The sequence below is a fragment of the Etheostoma cragini genome, chromosome 6 (assembly GCF_013103735.1).
Source record: "Etheostoma cragini isolate CJK2018 chromosome 6, CSU_Ecrag_1.0, whole genome shotgun sequence".
Taxonomy (NCBI): Eukaryota; Metazoa; Chordata; class Actinopteri; order Perciformes; family Percidae; genus Etheostoma; species Etheostoma cragini.
This window is the reverse complement of record NC_048412.1, coordinates 25726147-25751095: the sequence shown is the minus strand read 5'-3', so window position 1 is coordinate 25751095 and position 24949 is coordinate 25726147. Positions and strand designations below refer to the sequence as shown.

The following is a 24949-nucleotide window of genomic DNA, read 5'->3' as shown; positions in this document are numbered from 1 at the left end:
GCAGTTGGACAGGTGTACCTAATAAAGTGGCCGGTGAGTGTATATATATATATATATATATATATATATATATATATTTTGGTCTCTGTTAACACATTTCTAAATCCTTTCCGCGGGTAGCTCACTGCTGTGCTGAGCTCTTTGTTTTTCTTGTGTCCTCAGAGTGGTTGGGTCGCCAAGCCTCTGTGGCTTCTTGGCTCTCCAGGCCATGCCTAGATTTAAATAAACATTCCTACTCTGGGATTTCATGCCCAACCTGGTTTAGATCATGTCAATTTTTCTTTTTTTTAAACCCTGCAAAACTACATTTCGAACTGAAATCATTTTCCTCCTGAAGCCATGGGCAGTTATCTTTCAAGACAAATTAACCCTCCGACATATGTTTCCCATAACATTTTACATTTCCAATGACTTTCTGTTATTTTAAAACAACTGTATCGTTATGCCAAACTCAGAGTCTGGATGTTTATTTCTGTTTATTTCCTGCGTGTGTGAAATTGAAGTACCAGGCTGTAATTAGAGGCATAACAACAAAGATGAATGTGAAACGGACATGGTGGACACGGCATGCTATCCGGTTGCCTCATGTTGCTTGTGTGCCAAGGCCGAAGCTGACTGGAAAGATCAGGACCTAAATGTCCTAGTTCTTTGTGCAAAAAGGCTTTTACGATTCTTGGCTGTACATCGGCCGCTGACTCAATTTGCAGCGTAATGAAATTTAGGTTGGTTTATGCCTGATCGCTGTCCCCGGCCCTTGCATATGACAGAATTTTCCTGCCAGTTCAGAAGTATAATGGAGCCCAGAAACAGTTTCTTTTTTTAAATATCTACCATTTGTTCTAATAAGCTTCTGATTACCAATGATGGAAATGAGCCACTCAGTTGCATACTCACTGGGTGTATTTGGATTTTTTCATAATCATAAAATCAGTCATGGCAGGAAAACAGGTGGGTGTACTCACACTACATGATTGAAGAAGTGGCTGAAACAAAAACCAGAAGCCTCTTGACCTTTTGAGCACTGAAGTCATCCGTCACTCAACATCAAATGCATGAGGACTGTGGTACTGCAGCTCTTGCTTTAATGTTATCACTCAGGATCCTGTAACAAGCAGAATGTCAACTTAATATTTAAAGTCAGGGTATCTCCGTCTTACAGGAGCTGGATGTCATCCCAGATCTGATGGGAGAAAACGCCGGGTATCTGTTAAAACAGTGGAACTTCATCCAGGTTTCAGTAAGTTCCCTTTAAGCAGAACTTTAATGAGAACTGAAAACATGTCAGTGTAAATATTTATGATTGTTTCTGGCCAAAGCAGGGTTTGGATTTTCTAAAATCTTCTAGCGCACTTTTCTTTTCTTTTCTTGCTGGTCACCATGGAGAGAAAATGTAATCTTTGCTTCAAAAGTTCTTATCTGTTGTTTTTTTTGTCTTTGCTCTCCAGGTCAATCGTTCATGCTCGTCTGAAGTGGAGGCCTTGCTGAAGGATTTGGAGTCAGGGAATCGTGCTCTTCTCCACCCGCTGGTCGTCATTTGGGTGAGTTCATACCCGCATACTGCAGTCATGGTTTTGCAACTAAACAAAAAATGACTTAAGGGTTGCACAACTTTGCTGGCGGCTCTGTGAGGCCAACACATGAATACTTTAATCAAGTTTTGCTGAAAACCGCGAAAGTGAAACTCACGGTGGCTCTAGATGAAAGGTCAAGGTATCACCAAAGTCAGCAGAACGCATTTACAGTCTGGAGCACAGTGATGGACTCACTGACAGACCGTCATTGCCATCATTAGAGCCAAGCTGCCATAGTCACTTTTCACATTTCCAAATGTATCCTACACTCCTCAGACTCCGGACTTGTTTCCCGTCCTTGTTGTTGTCGAAAGGACAGATTTGTAAACCAGTGAAGAAGAATGAATGCACAAATGCCGAGAGTTACAGGAGCATAAACTGGACAAGATCTCTAGCATGCAAAGCACAGGGAGAAATCTTTGAATTTGTAAAAGCCGATCTTAGCTTTTTATCTTGGGTCTATCAGTGCCAAAATACAAATGCAAATGTCCCACAGCATTACTCGATTAAACCACTGCCTTGGTTTGTGTTTGGTACGCTGGCCTTTCAATCAAGCTGTAAGTCGCCACACGGCAGGTTTCATTAGTACAGGATCGACTTGTCTCTGCCACGCCAGGAAAAGTGCAATTTTCTGTAAATCTTACTTATTACTTTTTGTTCTTCGCTTGAAAAGGAATATAGCTGAGCAATGTGTTCTTAGGTCAGTGTGTGTGCTCTTCTATTACTTTTTTATGGCTTTATTGCTTCAGTCTGTCACCAATTTGTACAACACAACACATTCAGCCGTTACAGTCATGGATGTGGTTGGTGTGGTGGAGCGGCCTCCATCAGGTCTTTCCCAGAGCTTGTCAGTGGTGGAGGGAGTACTGAATCTCAGTACTTAAGTAAAAGTACAAATAACCAGTCATATTTACTTTAGTAAAAGTAGAAGTATCACAGTGACAATCCTATTTAAGTCCAAGTTAAAAGTACCTGATTTTAAATGTGAGAGCTCGACGCAGTGCTGGCGTATGACGGTCAGGAAGACGTTTTGGCACGGGGGGGGGGGGGGGGGGGGGGGGGGGGGGGGGGGGGGGGGGGGGGGGGGGGGGGGGGACTGATCAAAACATGTAACAGAACATTGTAGAAATGTAGCGGAGTAGAAAGTATAGATTATAGAGTTGCTGCAAAATGTAACGAAGTAAAAGTCAAAAGAATGCACTACTGATTCTACTAAAGTAAAGTACAGATACATGAAAAAGCACTTAACCCTTGTGTTGTCTTCCCATCAAAATTGAAAATGAACACTTTTGTTGAGGCTTTTTATCGTTTTTCTTTCAACTTTTTCTTAGTTTTTTTTTTTTTTTTTAACATTTTTGACGCTTTTTGTCAATGTTCAGTTTTACAGTTATTTTTGAAATTTGTGTTCATAAACCTCGTTTATAGGAAATTATACCTAATTTTAGAGTTAGAAAAGCAGAAATTAGAAATTATTTAGACTAAAATTAAATGACAGTATGTTAATAGATTATCGTAGACTGGAATAGATCAACTTTTACTCAATACTATTTCAAAACCACTTCAATTTCTTTTTCCAATGCTATAAAATTGAATAAGACGCCCCAAAATTAATGAAAGTAGAGATTTGTACTTGCTAAAGAGCGTTGTGTGGAATCAATTATTTTATTTTAGTTAGTTAAAAATAACCTTGATTTAGAAAAAAATTCTCAATTTGACCCAAGGACAACATGAGGGTTAAGTACAGTAATGAAGTATATGTACTTTGTTACATTCCACCGCTGGAGCTTGTGTCTCCTTGAAAATCAACTCAAAAGTCACTAGTGTAAACAGAGTTACTCTGGGTGTGTGTGTATAGGAAGAGGCGGAGTTAAACATGTCTCAGTATCATTTCCCACACTTTGAATGAACCTTTCTCCGCATGTTTTTGAATACAGACATCTGGCAGAAAGGCAGATTCCATTTCTTCAAAGGTACATGTACTACACAGCGATCCAAACCCCGTCTTTTTTTCCCCCGCTTTTAAAAACGTCACCTGTAGTCCACCTTGGCTCCACTGATGAGCTCTGTAGCTGTTTGGTAACCGCACACCTCCCAGGAGAGCCCTGCAGCTCGGCCTGGCTTACTGTTCACCCACAGAGCAACACCGACCTGAGAGGAAAAGCCTTAAACCAACTGATCAAATCTGATCCAAGAAATCTCCAAATATTTCTGAAAGGCCCGATTACCCTCCTTTTTAATTTGGAAAATTGACCTCTTACTAACACACAGAGTAAGTGCCAAAACAATGGCAGGTAATAAGAAAAAAACAAGCCGCCAAATCACTCAATCACAGTCTCAATCACTGCAGCATTACTTCACTAAAACCCTGAAGCTCGGTGGATTTCGGTTGTTTGGATGAATTTGTTGGACCAAGTTTTCATGTGGAACACACACACACACACACACACACACACACACACACACAGACATACACACACACACACACACACGGATTCACACATTTTAACACACACTCTGAAGCTAGCTTTAGTGGGATCCACTCCTTATAAAAGCATGTCAGAGTTCCCACAACTCCCACTGTCATCTTGTTTCTTCTATTTGATTTTTGTTTGCTTATATTACTCTTATATTAAATTCTGCTCCAATCTGTTATATTCTGTTATTATGCTATATTTTACTCAACTATTGAGATTTTTGTTTTTATTTATTCTCTTCTGCTCTACTGTTGTCTATTCAGTTCACTTCAATTATATTCAATTCTGTGCCAAACCTATTCTATTTCATTCTATTCTACTGTACTCCTCTCCTGTCTGGTCCACTCTATTCTATTCTAATCTATTCTAGTGCACTCTATTTTTTTTTCTTCTGTTCTACTCTACCAAAGTCCACTGTACTCCATTGTACTCTGATCTATTATATTGAACTCTATTAATTCCTGTAACACTCATTTCAGTTAAAACAATTCCAACAGCTGAAAAAATATGATCAATACGTTACGAACAATCAACAGAAAATCCATCAACAGCAGTTTTGAACAGAAATGGAATTGTGACAAAAAGTTATTTATTACATAGATTGTTAAAGGCAAAGATTGGCTTGAATGCTGTAGTGTCTTAGACTGTTGGTCGATAAAGACAATATTCATTAGTTGCAGCCCCACAAAAGACAGGTGTGTCTGTAAAGTTTAAGGCAAAGAGCATTTCAAATAAGCAAATCAATCTGAAAGTCTCTAACAGATTTCACAGTTTGCGGTTCTATCCACGTATAACCTGATTTCATGGCGGCGTCCGAATGTGTGTGAAGTCATTTGGGGAAGTTGTGACTACGAGAAACATGAAGCAGCCTCTGAGTTTGAAGCGATGAGGCTTAGTTCAGCACCAAAGTGTTTTTCTATGTACCCCATTGTTTATCACAGCTTTGATCACATGGAAGGGATCAGTGGAGGGCTAATCGAGTTTGAAGTGTAAGTGGTAGCCTCGAGGGCAGAGAAGCAGACTGGTTGATGGAGGTCACTGTTTCAGACCGTCTGGGGAAAATAAGGTGCTATGGTCTTGAGCGTTGTATTCAAAGCAAGAGCCCCATGTTGTTGATATTAGCATCTCATGTTTCATGTTGTTAGGTATCATAAATCTGTGATTGATGTCTGTTCCAAAAAGTCCTTTTTGTTATGTATTAGACACTTATTTTTTGTGTAATTAGAGGATGAAATGCATTGTAACATAATAACAACATAATAATGGAAAACAGTTTAACCAACTAGCAACAAATCTTATGTTTTAGGCAATGTTAGCATTTATTGTAAGTTTTTAAGTCATTTTCTAAGTTTGAAAGAAGCTAAACAAATAATAGTATAAACACAGTGACCTATTCTTCATTGTATAAGCGCAATATAAAACTCCACTTTAAAGCGCCCATATTATGCTCATCTTCAGTTTCATAATTGTAATTTGAGGTTGTACCAGAACAGGTTTACATGGTTTAACTTTTAGCTTTAAGGTTACCACAATAAAAGACACATTTTTGATTTCATATTACATATTTAATTCATTCAGTTGTTATTGTATATGCCACAGTTATTCATATTTTCACACAAACGTCACTGTCAGTGTTTCAGTAGACTAATATGGCCTGGATTTTGAACACCTGCTAATGTGCTTTATAATCATTTTTCAAATTAAAATGTCACCCAATGACAGCAATCGTCTGATTGAAATTCATTATAAGTGTAATTGCGCGTTTAGAGATGACGCCTTGACACAATTCTCTTGACTATTGTGTCTCACTGCCGCAGTTTTTAAGGCTATATCACAAAATAATTGCGGGTTAGAAATCTTGAGTTCAGTTTAATCGGCTAAATGTTGGATTAGAGTTGACAGCCCCTTCAGATTTAGAGCTAAATTAGAGAATTGTTATATCCTCAGACAGGACTGTGCATCACCCAACCTGTTGACTCTCAGCACAGCAGAGCTTCTCTGAACACCATCCTAAATAAACATGCCTATTGAGTTGCAACATGTTTAAATGACTGCTTGAACAATGAGTTATTATTGTTCCAAACAAGGGGAATAATTGCTATTCTGGTAAGAGAGCCTCTCTATAGGCAAGTCTTTTCTGATTGGGCTTTTGTTTTGATAGGTGCATTTGAGCGGTTCAGATGAGCTGTCCGTCAGCGGGAGAGGGGTAGAACCGGCAGCTATTATGGACCTGGCCTCAGCAGCTAAGCCCCGGAATATTCTCCTCTATGGCATCCAGCTTGGTCAGACAAAGGTAAGCTTTTAGTCTTTCCTCGTCTTTCATTTATTTCTTCCTAAAGTGAGCTCAGAGTTCCTGTGCTGTAAATTCATATTGCAGACATGCCAAACACAACAGAATGGGAAGTGTCTCTTAAGTGTCTTGTTCCAATGTCTTGTCTCGCTTTTATGCTTCAGGCAAGGTTGCTGTCTTTATGTGTTAGTGTGTGTGCACACTCGGATGGGTGTGTCTTTTTTAATGTGCAAGCGGAAAAAATGTGTGCCCGCTAGTGTGATTAAGCGGGCAGGGTATCAACTTTTTTACCTACTGCCGCACTTGTGAAGTATTGTTTTCACTGAATGCCAGAAGGATGATAAGGATGGAGAGGTGCTTAAGGTCTGAAGGAGCTCAACCACCACACGCGTATGTCCAACCTCCACAGTTAGCTGTGTGTCATGGGAATCCGCGGCGAGGCCCGCCAAGTGTGCACTGGAGTCATACAGGATGGATGCGGTTGACCTGAAATCCATAACTGACTGCTCTCCGTAATAATAGGATTATATAAAGTAAAATTATTCAGCACAGTGAGAATTTTGTTGGGATTCGTGCTACCAAAGCCGTCAAGTCAAATCACAACATTTGGGCCAGATGTGCAGGGTAAACGGAAGACGAATGCTGAATAGTGATGCTGATGTTGGCCTTAAATATGACATCCATCATGATTTATGTTCATAACTGACTGCAGAAGTGTGATCAATCATTCAATTGTATAAGCCTTTGTGCCTCAGGCGAGGGGAGGAGCCTCCATCCATTGTCACCCGTTTATCCGTGGCCGGGTTACAAGGGCAGCAGGCTAAGCAACGATATCCGGCTTTTCCTGGGAATCCTCCAGGTGTTTCCGGACCAGACAACGTATATAATGTGTCCAGCGTTTCTTGGTTACCCCAAGGCCTCTTACTAGTTGGACATGCCCGGAAAACTTTTAATGGGAGGTGCCCAGGAGGCATCCTTATCAGATGCCCAGACCACCTCAACTAGCTGCTTTAAAAAGCCGAGTAGCAGCGGCTCTACCACGAGCTCCCTTCAACGTTTGAGCTCCTCACCCTATAATGCTGAGCCTGCCACCCTACAGAGGAAAACTAGTTTTGGCCACTTTGGTAATCCACCCTGATAATTATTATATTTTAAATGAAAACAATAATTGTTATCGTCAACATTTTTATCGTGGTTTACCGTTAGACCGGTAATTAGTTAGTAAATTAGTCGAAACATTGAGATTTGCCTTCCTGCAGGTCTGGTACAGCGCCCTGAGCCGGTCGGCTTTATTCACTCCTGCAAAAGAGAACAATGAGCTGAAGGAGGAGGCCTAGTCTTCTGTGGTCAGTGATTCAGCATCACGCATCGGGCCTTGACATTACAGTGTTTGCCTAATTAAAACGAGGTGCTTTGTATTCTTGATAGCGAGACATGAAATACGCTGCCGGCACACACATGAGTTTGATCGGATGTTGGACATCGTGGTCTTCCTCTGAATTATGGAACTAATGCTGTTAATTAGTCATCCTGCTTCGACAGAGAAATGGGGGAGGGAGTGGACGGAGATAATGCGTGGTTCACCATGATAAAGTGCTTATCGTTATGAGATAGTGGAACAGCAGAAAACAGCCTTGTATAAATCACTGTTAGCTTTTTGTTATAATGAGGATAATTCTTCCCAGATGGCCTTATTCATACTTGTGGAGATGCCTGCCAACACTTCCTCTGTCAGCCGTACAGTATATATAAAAATTGTTCACAAATCTTGTTTTACTTCTTTGCCTTAAAAAAAAAAAAAAAAAAAGAATCTGAGAGCAGGCAATAATGCACACATAGTGAACATTTTCAGGCAATCGGTTTGATTGTTGAAAGAGGGATTGAATCTGTGCGGATTGCTTAAAAATGCAGTTTTTCTCCTATTTAGTTTTTGTTTTGCTTTAATTAAAACATGACAAACAGCCCTATGAAAGCCATAAACATCTGAGATGGCACTGGGATTATATGCGCCAATATATCGGAGTACCAGGCACCACTCTGGCATCATTGAACGGGAATTCAACATTTCCAACATTCCAGAGGGAAGATTCAGATTCAGATTGGTCACATGAAGGCTGACATGTTGTGGTTTCTCCACGACATAACAGCCTGGATTACATTTTCTGTTCCCTGCGAAGGGAAGTTTTTACTGTTTGGAAGTCTGAAAATATCCTTGTAAGGGAACAACACTGAAACCATTTAGTCATGCTGCTGTTTTCAACATGTGTTCTTCCTGTGACTTTTGACAGTTCACTTTGTATCAATAAACATTCGTTTATTTCATATTATTAAGATGTTAGCTCCAATATATAGTTTAAAAGTAGTATTTGTCCATCTAAATGCAAGTTTGCAAGAAGGATTTTTTTTTTTAAGTTCATTGTGTACCACACATAAGTGCACAAAGCAACACAAAACAATGAATGAATTAAAAAAAAAAATCCTTCTTGCAAACTTGCATTTAGATGGACAAATACTACTTTTAAACTATGTGTGTGTACCACACATAAGTGCACATCAAAATGACCTCACCACAAAACTGACAGGTGGGAGTTAGGCAAAAAAGTCGAGGTTTCAAAACCTCCAAAAATATTTGTCACACTGTCCCTAAAATGTGAGCTGTTCTTAATGGGTGGTCAAGGAGAGAAGCTGCAGTTTAGTTTAGTCTTCCTGCCAGTGTGTTTAAAAACAAAATAACTTATGTGTAACGGAAGAAATGTTGTCTTTTACCCTGACATTTGGAAAGATAATACATTTTAAATACAGCAATACCATGAAACCGTGATATTTTTGCAAAAGGTTATTACACCGCCAGAATTAGGGATGTAACAATTACCGGTGTAATGGAAGACCACGGTAAAAATGTTGACAATAACAATTAAAAGATCATTATTATCACCACGGTGTGGGAACACAGGTTATTATAAGATCACTGAAGGACAGCTGATTGAAGGTTATCCTGTCTGCAGAAAGTGCAGGAAAGAAGTTGCTGTTAATGGCATTGAACACACTTTTAAAAATACCGCGATAATATCTAAAACTGTGATCATTTTGGTCACTATAAGCGTGAGGTTACATTTTCAAACCGTTACATCCCTAGTCAGAATGGTGTACTAGTGGGAGTAGAGAAGGGTGATGGAAACGGAGAGCAGCGTGAGGCAGGGCAGCGCAACTGTCAATGCAGTTGGCTCTTTGGTGCACTCAAATTTTATCGTTATAGCTAAATGACACTTTTACTTTCTCGTGAAAATAAGAAAATAGCACACTCTGGCTCCATATGCATGTCTGTATTTATTCTGATGATGTTACGGCTCTCAGGCGCTCAAATTAGTTTTTGATCAGATTTGATCATTTGATGAAATCTGATTTGTTGATTTGAAGAAGGCCTGAGGGCCGAAACGTCGTTCAAATAAATCGAGACATGCATAAGAAGCCAGTGATCAGCCCCTCATTTCAACCCTTGGTGTGCGTTACTTTTCTATACTTTTACTTTGTCTGACTGTGTGGAAATCAGATGTTTCCCCACCACCGATGCTCTCACAGGGACTAAATATTGCGTGCAGGTGTGCTGAACTAACACCAACTGGGCAGAGAGGTGAAATGATGTGTTTATATATAAAAGCATGAACCACAACACAATACAAATTTATAGGATCTTGTTTCACTTAAATTATGTTTTGTGTATTCTGCACTTTCTGAGATTAGGTGTAAACAGTGATTGACATAATATCATCACTACTCACAAAACTAATACTTCAAATGCTGATGCTGATAAATAAAAACACTTTATGAATAAAAATGTAATACATGTCCTAAAGCTATACTGTTGTTGTGGACTTTGTCAGGCAAGACTCTAAATGATGTAGTTTTGATTGCAACTGCTGTAGACCACAGATGTTTGCAGTTCTTATAAACTAAGTGAACATTTTAATTATAAACCCAAGTTTGCATATTTTATGATAGCTTCAAGTTGCCAATGGCAGTAAAACAAGGTATGACATCAATAAGTTTTTTATACAAAGTCTTGTTAAAGATAGTCCCCCATAAACTCTGAGTCCCTTTTTGTTTCTGCCTAAATGATTTCATTCTCTGCTCTGACATTCCATGTTGGAACTGCACACCAGTGTAAAAAACATCTAAGCGTCCTTTGTCTCTCATTATGGATCACTCTGAGGAATTACTTCCATTCCAATTATCTCCATTTGGCTAATTGAATTTTAACTTCTGACAGTTAAAATGCATGAGCACATGCAATGGTGTTCGTCCCAGAGAGTTTGGGAAAAGGATCCACGTCATTGACCTTTTAGTGATGTCTTTTTGGATTAAAAATAAATAAACAATTAGTGGATTCTCAAAAACGAGGCTTTGACTGGTTTTACATTATTCATAGTAACACTGAATCGATCCAGCATCCAATGTATCCAGCAGCGGGTGGCCATGCGTGCCACTTTGTCTCGTCGAGAGGAGAGAGTGAAATGGAGTCACGGACAATGAACAGCAGTCTCTCTGAAAGGACGTGATCAAAGCGCTTCTCTTGAGCCTATTTCCAATAGTGTTGTTACTTCTGAAGATGCCCACAAGCCAAACATCAGGTGCGATAATGTGTGAAAACATCAAACCTAAAGATGTTGGCTGAGGATATGGAGACACAGGATCCACATAAACTGACACGATGTTGTGAAAACGGTGACGGTATGCGCTATCAGTGTCTGCAGTGGCGATAGGAAGTGTCATTGGATCCCTCCTTGCACAGGGTCCTGGCGACTTGTCATCCGCTGAAAAGGGAGTTGTCACGGTGATATATGGGTGTTGTAATCCCTGCAGTGAGAACCCTGATGTTTACCCAACCCCATATTTCCTCCTGCTCAAAGAGCCCGGACCGGGAATCCTAAACCTGAGAACAGATTAGCCGGCTGGGAAGAAAAGAGAGAGAGAGAGAAAGGAGAGCAGGGAGGGTAGGGGGGGGAGAGAAAAGGAGAAGACTCTATAGGTCTTTTCTGCTTTACCTGTTCATATCTAGGACCGAAAGACAGACAGGGGAAACCGAACACGACTCAGCAAAGCTCTTGCTGTGACACTCGTGGAGTTGTACCCTCGCCAGGGGTCAAGGGAGATCAGGGAAGACTGTCGCCTCTGTGGTTTGAGCACACTCGCTGCTTTTCTCAGGCTAATCCAGTTGTCCTTTGCGGAAAAAATGAGTCGTCAAATAAATCAGGGGCGGGAGGGTTTAACTTTAAGTTTATCGGATTCATCTGACTTGATTCATTTTAAGGCCTTGCAAGTCAAAAAGTCAGGGAACCTCTGATTAAAGAATGATCAGACAAAGAGTTGAAAGCTACACTAGCCTCTGAGGCTGTAAATGAAACATCAGGATGCTAACATGCTCACAATGACAATATTGACAACATACTGATGTAAAGCAGGTTTACATTGGACAATGTTCACCATCTGGGCATGCTAATACTAACTCTCAAATCTACTAAGTACTGGTGCGTTCAATGGAAATGTCAGTTCTGCAGAGATATCTGATCATAAACCAAAGTATTGAACGCCTTTAAATTTCGACCTGATGGTCCTAGAAGAGATGTTAAGGGCTTATCAAAGTTATTACAACTAATCTTGAGGGGGCCATGAAATATCATACAAATCCATAGTCTTGTTTTTGAGACATTTAACTCAGAATCACAAATGTCAAACTAATGGTGGCACTAAAATAAAAGTCATGGAATGACCAAAGTCATGAACCACAAATGCCTCTACTATATAATGTGCCAGACCTGGTTGTAGATGTAGAGATATTTCACTGTTTAAGTGAAAACTTTGACTTGCTGGTGACGCTCCATGAAGTCCGCGAATCACTGAAGTCAGTAGGATTCCTCCTTTAGGAACCGTGAATGTACAGTATGTACAACATTTCATAGCAATCCATGGAATACTGTAGTTGTTGGGAGGTTCTAGTTTGAACCAAAGTGTTGAACCGAACCTATAGCCCGAGCCAGCATAGCTAAAAGAGTCTTAAAGTGATGCCAGAGTTTAAAAAGTCATAAACAATCAGGTTTCCCTGCAAAGTTCCCTAACTGAAATCGGGTCCTTTAGTTAATTCCCTTAAAAGGAATTACACACTCCTGGAGAATTTTCTAAATGAAGTGCCAAGGGAAAATGATTTCTCCAGAGGTCTTTGTCCACAATTTCTCTCAAACTGTTGGGCATTATATGAAGCTTATTCTGTTCAGGTCCAACGTGGCACACAGGTGAAACCTTGCACAAGCTGAGGCTCTTGTGACGCCTTTGTGTTCGCACTGGGGCGAGGGGTTAAGGGAGATCAGGGATGGCTGCCGTCTCAGCAAACTCTCTCTCGCATTGTCCTACGATGAATAAGTCAGGACCTTTAATGCGCTCTCTGAGAGAATATTACAATTCCAGTGTCTAAAAAAAGAGTTATTTTTATTACTAGACACGTGATTACTAAAATTGCATGCATTAGACTTTTTGACTGATTTAGGCCGATTGACAGCTGAGGAGAAAGGAGGAAAAACTCTTAACAGAACAAATGTTTGATAAGTTAATTCAAAACATTGCAGAAAGCAGCAGAGATAACAAATGACGTGGCCATGGCTGTTTTTGGTTTCTCCAACAACATTGCTGGGCGGGCTGACAGATTTGGCGAGTCTTCCCGGTGATCCGCTACACTTAATGTCCAACATCCACCCTGTCCCTTCACACAGTTTTTCCCCCGCTGTTTGGCGAAGTACTCATCTTTGTTCTGACAATTATGTCTTTAAACTTTATCTACTATCCCCCTGGAAATGTGGATGAGAGAACTTGGCTCTCTTCTGTGGAATCCTGACATCTCCATAAAGACAGAAGCCCGGGGATTGCCCCCCTTCTTAGTGATGTATTTGTAGAGTGTTAGGGTCAGAGCCTTGGGAGAGACTCGCACTGCGGCAACATGTGCAGGATATCAAGCTTGATCTTCCATGCGGAGAGCACTCCAGATGTGTGTTGGTATGTGTGAAATTTGACCGCTTGAGTTTGGCTGAAGGAATTAGACGTACCAAAGCGGTGTTTACTCAGCTTTGATTTCTTAGATTAAAAAGACCAGCGAGCGCGCTGTTTGTCTGATATGACACAACGCTGGCTCTCACAGACAATTTGGAAGTGACATTCCAAGAGAGAATTAGTGTTACAAACAGACGGTATGTTCTTATGGCGGATTAATGTAAGACAGCTCTTCACAATTAGTTTGTAAACATTCAATCACTCAGTGTAAGGGCAAATATGCGTGTATGTTTGTTTTGCCACTTGGTTTTGAGCTGTTTCTGGCCACCCACAGTAGTCCTGGTTTGAGTTTTCCTGCAGCTCTTCAGTTATGTCGTGGGTGAGCACAGCTCTGCGGGGATTATGCTTTCATTTAGCAGGCCTCATCAAAGATTGTTTTTGCGGTGCTCACCTTCCTGCTCTGCCTGTGCTTTTATTTGCAGGGACTTTTTGGGACACATGCTCGTCTGGTTGGGTGTGGTGGAAAGTAGCACCCAGTGTATTTAGACCTGGGAAAACACCACCAGATGCCCCAAAATTCTGATAAAACTTAAGCTAAGGCTGGTAAATTTATCCGCTCCTCCCGTCACTTTGGCATTTAATAAAAGAAATCTGTATTATCTACTAGAGCCCGACCGATAAAGGATTTTTTAAGGCCGATACAATTATTTTGTCATTAAAAAATCTGATATTCCGATATATCGGCCGATATCCAGAAACGTTTAACAAAACAAACAGATTTCCCTAGCATTAGTTATTTGTAGTTATTTATGAGTTCTCACTAAAATAGTGTGATGATAATTTGTTTTATTATCACAACAGAACAAAGGAACATCAAAATGTATTAAAGTTTTGATAATTAAAATGTATAAAAACAAAAACATATGAAACTTAACAAAAGCACAAACAAAGGAGAATGACCTCTGGTGGACAAACTATGCAACGCCAATGCCCATAACATGGTTGACCATTCTTTTTTATATTTTAATTTTTAAATATTCATTATCAGAATTATTCATTTGTCATTATAAATAACTAACGGCATATCTAACCCTGGGAAAACTTAATTACTTCATATAGGATTACAACAGAGCTAGGTTTTGCTTGAGCATTTAAAAGCTAGAAACTAACCGCTTAACTGCGCGACTGAAGGTGATGGTTTGCGGCCTACCTGGCGTCCTCCTGCTCGGCGTCCTCAGCATTCGTCAGTCGGTGCAGCGTCGAGACGTCATTGCCACTCAGTTGACAGTTCATTTGTTAAAAACGTAAACACAAACTCCGTGGGGAAACACCCCAACGAGTCGGAAAACACAATCCTCTTCTCCACCACAGTCCGGCAGCCAATATAAACCAACATTTCAATTACGACGTGACAATAAGTATGATTTGTACAAGATTTCACATCATTCAGAGCCATGGTCAGAGTTATGGCTAGTTAATTCTGTCATGTTGCTGTAGATCCACCTATAGGCTGTCAAGTGACATCACATTTTGCAGTATGGATTCAGGATTCCAAGTCCTTTTATTAATCCCACAACGGGGAAATTCACACTCTTGCAGCAAGGGATTGGGGAAAAAGTACAAGACACTAACGATAAACAAACAAATAAATAGAAGTAAAGACAATAAATAGTTTAATGTATTTACAGTATTGTTAGTCTTATTATTATTGCATGGTATGTCAATCACATTCACACTTGAAATGTGAATGTGCCATCAAACGGTAATTTATATGTGCCACACCAAAATTATTTGGAACTCACTAAATGTGATTATAGGAAATTTGCAGGGTCCAAAGGTTACAAACCAAAACTTAAATTGGTAATGAAGAAATACAGTTCTGATATAACTGATGCTATTGCAGCAGTAGTTATGAACTAACAGTTGCCTCTCCGTGTTGTCACACACCTACACACCTACACCATGGATATAGCTGCCAGTAGCTCCTGACAGGATGCTGATTGACCGGAAACAAACACATTACTTGAAGCTTGACAAGATGGATTTTTGTGCGATGTTATCCCGCGATTCTCAAATGATCTCGCAAGCATCCTGCAGTTGTGCAAGTTAGACCGCAGTAGATAACTTTGATTTATAGTTCATCGCTGGATTTCAACCAATGACATGACCTTTGCAACACTAGATGGATGTATTATACGTGATGGGGCCATGTCTTACTGTATCTGTTTCGCATTGGCAATGTCTTTGTTAGATGTGTGCTACTCAAAAGGGAAAGATAACTTATAGCTTTCTGGAACGTCCTGAATGTTATCTTCACTCTCAACAATCAATCCAGGAGCAGCAGAAAAAAGAAAACAGAAAAACAGTTCTGCATGTGGTATCTCTGTGGTTCTTGTTGCCTTGACATGTAGTAATAAATTGAAGAGGTAAACATCAGCTGCAATGGAACCTCAGAGCCTGCACACGTAGACGCTCTAGCTATGCTGAAGGCCCTTAGCACACAACCATAAATCCAGCTGTTGTTTGTTGGCTCATGGCCGAACCTTCCACAACATTTTGGGAACAGAACTGAAACAGACTGACAACATAACTTTAGTGGAGTTAATGACCAACCAAGTTGTCTTCAGGTCAAACGGCTGGTAAGTTTTAGGATTTGGGCCCCAATGCCAAAATCTAATTTCCTGCTCTAATGGAAACCCCAACTTGGAGTTTATACAGTTATAAATAACCAGATTTCAATGTAGGATTCAAGAAGTGCAAGAACCTAAATTTGGTTCTGTATTTAATGTCCTCAAATGAATCTCACAGCCATGAAGTGTCATGTGAAAATGATTATCCTTTACAGTTTCTCATAGCGGTCCCTTCTTGTTCCCACACTACATCTGTCAAGTCACACTGCCGGCCTGATCCCCCTGATGTTTAGTCTGCGGTACACCGATATTTTGACAGCAGCACAAAAACGCAGTGTAGCACCTATGTTTGTATGTTTGGCTCACGGCCTACTGCGATTACAATCTCGTGCTTGTACGGTATTGAGGATGGAAGTGAGGGCACTAAGCCTTGGCCAGGATGTGCGTTGCTGAAAACTCAGCTTGTAATAAATGTCTTGTTTTGTGAAATATCCCTGCACCTGCACCTGACCTCAGATGGCCTTGGATATAGACTGCTTGGCTTCCCTTGGTTTGGTGTAAATGATACAGTGTGATAAGTAAATGAGGCATCCATAGAGGGGGGGTGTGTGTGTGCTTTTGGGCCTCTCTCTCACCGCATGTGGGATTTGGTATGTCCCAGTTCATAAATCCCACCCATGCCTTCATACCTCCTCAACTAAAGAGCCATTGTTCTGCTTACTGTTTTGAGGGATGTCTTTCGGTGAGTTAAATTCAAACAAAGTCGTCTCTCACCTAAGCTTGTTTGAAAAAGTTCTTAGTGAGGTGGGATTCAGTGGAAATACAGACCCCCTCGATGTCCCATTCTTAGCAGGGTTTGCCTTCTCTGAAGAGCAGAAAGAGAAGTCATGCATTAGACGTGACTAACAAACTGCTCTGTTTGCCCATTTAACGCCCCTAGACAGGATATTTTGGAAACCCGTGTTGAAAGATCTTTACCAGTGTACCGTGAAAGAGTTGTGTGGCAGCAATTGTTCTCTCAAAGGAGTCTGAAAAGCAGTTATCAACACAAAAGTTTGCTTTTTTCTATGGCTGGAAAGTCTAAGGGGAACTCACAAAAGTAGGGTAGGATACAGACACATTCACTTTCCTACATTATAATCCCTTTCAGATGAAGTGAGGCAGAGTGGGAACAACACGGGTATCTAAATTACAGACATTCAGGCAATGACACTAAATACCTCGCAGAAATTCAATAAAACACGTTCCCAGAAGTACGAAGTAATGCTCATGTTTCTGTCAGCGTCAGCTCTCGGTCTTTTAGCTGGGATCCAAGCTCATTTTTATATTAATGGCTGAACTTTCCAGGTGAGCACAGTGTATATAAAAAGGACTGGAACTAAGTTTTTTTTTTTCTTTCTTTCTTCTCTTTGGACTATGACAGTACTGAAAGCATGAACATTTCAAACATTGCCAATAAAAGTTTCCACCGAGCAGCTAAAAAGCTACGCTTTAACTCTGCTCTTCAAAATGTGTATTATTACTTGTGATATCTGGGGATATACTGTATATAGTCGCAGCTACTTTTTCAATCCGACTCTTTGCACACCAGTACCTCCGTCTTTACAAAACTACCAAAATATTACAAACGATACCAAATATGTCATTTTACCGGTAGTGTTTTGCCTTTTTTGAATTCATACTTTAACCAATTAATTAAAGTACCTTTACACCAGTCTTCATTGTATCACGTGACTTAATGAGTCTCCAAACTAGAAATAAAGGTTTTCACTAAGCCACAAAATTTAACTTTATCACTTCTTTTCAATGAGTACTTAATACTTTAAAGAAACGTTTTAATTTTGTTCTTCCCTCTGTCTGTATGTTCTTACTATATTACTTCTTTCTTGAATGGACCTGAACCGCCAAAAATCCCCCCGACACTAGAAATAAATAAATAGGAAAGCTGCAATACTCTTTCTTCACAAATCTTCACCTTTTTCATCACATCAACCTGCTGGTGGCTCATCATTACAAACTCATGCTGTGCAGCCAAATTTTATTCAAACCCACAGAGCGCTTTATTTAAAATTTTAGCTGAAAACGTTTCCAACGATTCCAAACATGTCAGACTGAATTTGGGCAAAAATGTGTACAAAATGATGCACAAGACATCTCGAATATTTCCAGCCATAAAAACTTGGAGTCTTGGGTTTGAATATTTCCTTTGATGAAAAGCTGTAAAAAAAAAAAAAAAAAAGTAATCTATATGATACTGTCAGAGAGAGTGGAATAACTAATCCCAAACCTTAGAGCTGCTAAAGGGGAAATAAAAAGGGGGAAATTAGATGCTCAGGAGTTAAAGATTTAAATGCAATACCAATATAAATGCAATGCAATACTTTTGGACTGGCCAGTAATTGGACCTGTTACCCTCTTCTCTCCTCGCAGTTTAGCCCCAAGCTACTGCCTGTCTTCAAAGATACGCATGAGGGCAGCAGGACCACAATAGCCACTCAGGGACGAGCTGTCAGAAGCCCTGAAACACTATCCTCTCTCAGACCAAAGCGCGGGGTGTTCTTAGCAGTATTGTGTCACTGGGATTCTACTAGCAGGTCATTTAGGGAGAGTTTTTTCCAAGAAATCACTTTATCTATTAAAGGGCAGAAGTCAGATTATTGCTCAGTGAAGTACATGTTAGGTGGGTTTAGCTTTACAGACTCCCAGAGTGGAGAATGCTGTCTATTGCTAGTAATGGTACTGCCCTCAAGTGGATGCTGAAACTCTTAGGATTGCACCTTCATGTCACAGGCCGTAAAAGAGGCCATAACATCTTTCTAAATGTTCTTGGCCAAATTGGTTGTGGTAGCTGGTGTGACTCTAACAACTCTTTCCAGGTCCCTTGGCTCGGGCTCTGCGCCAAGCTTTTCCATAAGCTGTTTTTCAATTAAGACCCAGCACTCTTGGCATTTTATGAAGAGAACAGAAGCGGAAGCCTTCAGTAGCGGCAGCAGCGGTCCTTGAGGCTGGGGATCTCAGGAAAATGACAGAGGCATACAAATTGTCACCGTTAAAGGTCCTAATTGCCTGAAACCTTTAAGCTTCAAAGCAGGCTCTTCTTGTGTGGCAGAAGTGCTGCTGCCCGCTCCTCTCAGATGGAAAGGTTGATTGCATCTGTGGCATTTAAGAGTAGAGCGAGTTTGGGGATTGCATATTGTGTGGTCCGTTGATGCTTTCCTCCCCCGTTCTTCCTTTGCTCTGTGTTTCAAAGACCTGTCGCCTCACGGCTTGTCAAAATCCTCCCTTTAAACAGTAAGCAAAAATAGAAGCTAATGACTGAAGTTCCATTCGAAAAAACGTGTGGTCGCAGTCTGCAATAACAAGGCTGATGCATGTGTTTGTGCATCCATACACATGGGAGTGATTGAGAGCATTTTGCTTTCAGTTACCGCCCAGTCAAATGATTATATATCGCATTGTTTAGGTATTAAAATGATGCTGTCACTGCATTTTACAGTGTGACTTGTATCTTGGACTATAATCTAGGTTCCTGGTCCACAAAGTAAAAAATAAAAAAATCTCCCGTAAAGAACCTTTAAAGTCCCCAGACATGTCTCCAACTATGACTTGTATCCAGTGGTATTTTCCCCTTGATACCAGTTCATAAATTGTTTGCTAACAGTCTCTATTTTTAAATGTAAAATCTGTCAAGAGAAACTATATAAATGTCTTCTAGGCCACTAGAGGATTGGATGCGTCAGTAATTGATGTAGCAGAGTCTCTGCTGTCAGTGGGGGGGGGGGGGAGTGTTGTTTCAGACAAATGTGTCGCTTTCCCATTTAATATTACCGTTGATAGTCCTTCCACTAATGTGAATAAATGATGATACGATTGGCTGGGAGATTCTTTAAGCAAGGATTTGTGATATTCAATCATTATGAAGTGGAAAGTGATGTTCCCTTATGTCTGATAATCTCATAAAAACGAGCACTTTTAGAATAGAACAAAATAAAATACCCTCCTGTGACTTCACTTAGACTTTAGCACATGAAGACATTTCTGTCTTTGGAAACTATGGAGATTAATTCCACACTATAAACAGGTGAGGCGCGCCTATTAGCTCAAATGTCATGATGTCAATCAGATTAATCTGCTTGTGGTTTCCATTTTAAAGGCTTAGTTATGCATCTGCTTTAGGTCTTAACCTCATGTCTGTCCAAACACCCCACTCCAGCTCTGTTTGTCTCAGCGCTGCCACAGCGAAAAAATATATTCATATTCGAGCGCTCGCTAACTGGTTTCTACGTTTCCATTATCTGCTGGAAGAGACACTGGGACAGACATAGTGGAAAACGCTGGAGGACATACAGTAGTCTGTGCTGCTTATAATGATGATCTGGAGACATGCAAATCCCTCCTGGATCACATTCCAGGTTGCACATGTACGAATTTGAACACCCGAGTGTCTACCCCGTCTGTCTTCCGTATGCGTGCATACTCTCTCATGTGTCCCAACACATGTCTTCCCTCTCATTGATGTTTGTGTGCCCATAACAATGAGCCAGCGGGCGGCTCATTAGAGAGCTGCTTCGTTCCTCCGGGACGGTCCTCAGTGGACAGAGGAGACCCGAGCTGAACGGAGCGCCCGCCAACAGCAGCAAAGCCCGGGTCAGGAGAGGCACCAGCTCTTGTCTGTCAAGACTTACTGGACTCAACTCTTTCCTGAGCGCCAATCAATCAGTTCACTTGCTTCCTCACACTGAAGTCATATAGATTTCAGCCTGAAAGCAGTTAGATATGCAAATATCTCCGAAGCCTTGGAGTTTGTTTGCTGTTGGGTAATTCTACCCCTTTGTCGTGCTTTTTTCTCGACCACATTTAAAGCCTGAGTGGCAGTTGTGACTACTTAAAGCTGTGCCACGAGTCAATGAAGAACTCAAGTCGTATTTGTGTTCCACTGTGCAAGCAACTACTTGATTTAATAATGCTGTTTTATGAAGCGTGATTCATATTTCAAAGGCCGCATATCTGGAGTGGAAATAATTCAGCGCTAGGGCTTAGACAGGCTTAAAACTTTGATCCTCCTTGGTGATCTCAACTTGCTTTTTGCATTTTCTTATTTTTCTCTTGTGCAAACTGAAGTGTTTTTTTTGTTCTGCCTATAAGAAAACAGACCTCTATAATAGAGTCATTAGCTGTGGTTTGATGGCTGTAGCCGTCTTCAATATGCCCGAGACACGCGGCGATCTCGTGACTTTCCCATCGTCCTCATCAATTGCACTTGGGTGGTAATCGACCGACGATCGTGCTCATCACGTTTATCATCACCCGTGGGCTTTTAGCTCCTCCGAACACATGTAACATCTGAAATACTTTCCGTGTGAAGATGTAATTGCTTTTAGATACCAATCGGAGCAATGCTTTGATCTGATTGCGCATGGTGTAAACAATGAAAAGATGCAATTAGATTTCACTAAAACACTTTGATTTCTCACAGAGAGCAACCTGACGAATCTCATGAATGAACCCGAGGAAGTACCATTGATTATACATTTTATTTCAATGGATGAGCCTATGCAGATTCCTGAGGATATGTGGACAACGTTGTGCTCATGCGTGACTGCTTACAGATGTACTGGCCCATCCCCTGTCGCCTCGTACCAGTGATTGAGCTGCGGAACAATGACTTGGGTACATTGTAAAGAACAACAGAAAAGCCATGATTTTTCAAAGATTTGGCCAATTTTAGCTCTAAAAGCATGTTAAGAAAAGATACTAAAAGGGGACACAGAATGCCTCTGGAGCTCATTCAAAGCTATCATATTTTGATCCCATCATTTTCTCTTTTCATTCCTTCGCGTTGCTTTAATCAATCAGGAGGCTGGAGTCGCTGATCTGTACTCCAGTTCCCCCTTCAGTCGCTTTCGTGTGGAAAATCCATGTCATACTCCTCCTCCACTGGTTCTGATTAGGGAGGAGTGCTTCGGGAGTTCTGGATCCCGGGTCTCTCGCTCCTAATAACCACGGTCAGGCCCAATGCCATGCTCATCGCTCTCACACCTCGTCACATTCACGTCCAATTTCTGCACAAACCGTGCTGTTAGGAGCTGGCCGGTGAAGCTCGGCTATAAGACGGAGAAAGCACAGAGTCAGAGAAAGCTTATTTTTCTCCTGTTGATCCAACACTCAGCTCCAAATGTGTTAAACTGCTGTCACACAGTTGTAATGCAAAATGCAATTGGATTCCAGATCTGAAGATATGTTGTAAAGGATGTTCCAGATCACAAATCATTGCTGTTTTGTCATTTTAGCAGGCTATATTTTAAATATATGTTGATGTTCTTCTCTTTGGATGTTAAGACATTAAAAGCTTTGTGAAAAGCCCTCTTAAATGTTTTTATTTCTCTCTAAGCAAACTTGCCCTTTGAGTGCTGGCTGATGAAATTGGTTCTAGGCCCAGAAGAAAAAGTGTCAGATTGGCTGTTAAAATAATATAAGTCAGTTCCAGGACTGTTAAAAGATAAGTTTAAGGATAATTACCATTTATTACTGCATGGATTCAGTTTTCGTAGGCTTGGCCATCATTTTTGTCTGTTTTGATAACATTGTGCTCGCCAAAGTTAAAGGCATTTTTCACAGCAGACATTTTGACATCTCATTGCAGGAAAAGCCCAAGTAATACAGGCTTCATTCCATTTAGGTGGTGCTGTTCTATGCCCCTGGTGTTCTCCATCCATCTCCATCCTGGCTCACTGTCATGGCTTACTGGAATACCCAAATTGAACAGAGCCATCATTTATGTCATTAGTTACACCTGTGCTTTTCCTGCTATGACATCACCAAACTGACGGCTGAGAAAACGGTGTATTGCAGAGATCTGAGAGCACAGCGACATGGCTGAAAAGAAGCTTGACGGGGACGGACATAAAATGATTCCCCAAACTGTCTGTTGAAAACATCCACGGTCAAAGCATTCACAGTCTTCCTGCATCAAAATAGACTTGCCGTGTGGCCGGTTAGCTCAGTTGGTAGAGCAGAAGGTCCAGGGTTCGAGTCTGACCTGTGACGGTTTACTGCATGTCTTTCCCCTCTCTCTCCCCTATTATTTCTGAGTAGTCCTATCTATAAAAGGCGGAAATGCCCCATAAAATTCTTTAAAAAAAAAAGAAATAGACTTGCCGTACTTAAATAATTATAGGTGCAAATTCAAAAATTACTATAAATTTTGATTGTAAACCCGCCACGTTAACTGCATTATGGGCCGTGGAAGAACTAAAAGCTTGACGTAACAACAGTAAGGGGGTGGGGCTTAGCAAACAATGTTTTAGGTATTTGAGTGCAAAACTAATGTATGTGAAACTCTTTGCTCGTTGCATGAACTAAAATCTATCCCAGATCTTTCTCAGCTCTCTTCTCTGTGGTTATACACCCTGGTTTTGTGTTCACTGAATGCTTAAAAGATGCAAGAAAATGAAAACCTTTTATAATTTTTACCGCATGCATGCTGCTACATCAAAAGCTTTGTCAAAAGCCTTATTAAAGTCCACAATCCATTTATGAAAAGGTCCAGGTAGAGCATGAAGCATAAATCTATGTGAGGAACAAGTAAAATAAGTAAAGCTCCTTGAACTGCAGAGCCTTTGAAAGATGGAAAACGGGTCGTTCTAAGGCCTCATCAAGAAACTAAATCAAAGTAGGGAGTCGCTGTAGCCTAAGGAACGGAGTCAGGGGAGTGAAAACCATTAAAAGTGCATTGTGCAGGCAGTCTGCAGAGAGAAAAAAAGAAGAAGAAAGAGATACAGAAGAGAGGAATTACGAAAGCAAAACAACCACAACAATGGAGTTTGCCCATAAAAGAAACAGACCGAGTGGATGAGAGAATGTATGGTCTCCTTTTGTCCTACGTGTGGTTGAGCGTAGTTCTGTCCAATATCATGCACCATAAATCTCAAAGTAGGCCTTATTGGTTCACAAGCTTCAGAGGACTCGACATTAACACAAATTTGTGGAAAAAGAAAGTTTTTTTCTTTCCCCTCCTTCGGAAAATTGCTCCAGTCTGTTGATTTCAACATAGAGAGACATGGGAGTCACGAAAGATCCGCCACCAGATTCCGTGATTCTAACAATCAAATAGCATGTGGTGAACTCAGTGTGTTTGACCTCACAGCCGAATGGCTCAGGACTTTTCTCTCATCAGGAGCATCTTTGTGGCAACATCAGAATCCAGGATAGTTTTACTAGTGTTGTCATTTGTAAAGAAAATGGCAGCTGGTGCTAAATTTGGAAACTTTTCCAGCTGCAACAATAAAGTGATGAACACAATGCATTATATTATTAAATGAATTATTCTGAAATGGGCCATTCTGCGAGTTAATTTGACTTTTGGTACTTTAACTGTATTTATGTGCGAATGCTTGTACTTGTACTTAAGTAAAAGTTTATATGCATGATGTTTTACATGTAGCAACACTGTGGTAATGCTACTTTTATTACATTAAAAGTTCAAAGTAAACCATCAGTGGTGTAACTCGTTCCCAACAGGCCTGTTCCTTGCTTATTACAACGTGGATTACTTTTGGTAGAACTTACTTTAGTTAGAACTGGTTGTTAACGCTAGCTGGATGCTACTGGCAATCGAGCTGGTGCACAAACATTCTGATGACTCAGACGGTGTCGTGACTAGTGGGAGGGAAGGTAAACGCGAACAAATGTGAATCTGTGTGTGGATGTCTTAGTTTGTTATCGTAGGCTCTTCTAATATTGAGCTGACTTAACGAGTGTCGGCCCTGATAAATCACCTCTATCTCTCTCTCTCTCTCTCTCTCTCTCTCTCTCTCTCTCTTTCTCAGGACACTGACCGATGGGAGAGGTCAGTGTTGAGGGTCGCCGAGATCACGTCCGCCCTGATCCGGGAGAGGAGCCCCGCCCTGGTGGGACAGCTTCTGCAAGCATGAAGGGAAGCAGAAACCA

At 40.8% G+C, this 24949-nt stretch overlaps 1 protein-coding gene across 2 annotated transcripts in view; it reads left to right on the top strand.

Moving 5' to 3' along the window:
* Positions 1–24949, top strand: part of crppa (CDP-L-ribitol pyrophosphorylase A) — a 42234-nt gene extending 17285 nt beyond the window's left edge. For both annotated transcript variants that reach the window (XM_034873568.1, XM_034873567.1), the window contains 4 exons: positions 1160–1237; positions 1446–1538; positions 6207–6338; positions 24829–24949. In XM_034873568.1, coding sequence (XP_034729459.1) covers positions 1160–1237; positions 1446–1538; positions 6207–6338; positions 24829–24933 — 408 coding nt within the window. In that variant the 3' untranslated portion in view covers positions 24934–24949. The remainder of the gene's footprint in view (positions 1–1159; positions 1238–1445; positions 1539–6206; positions 6339–24828) is intronic.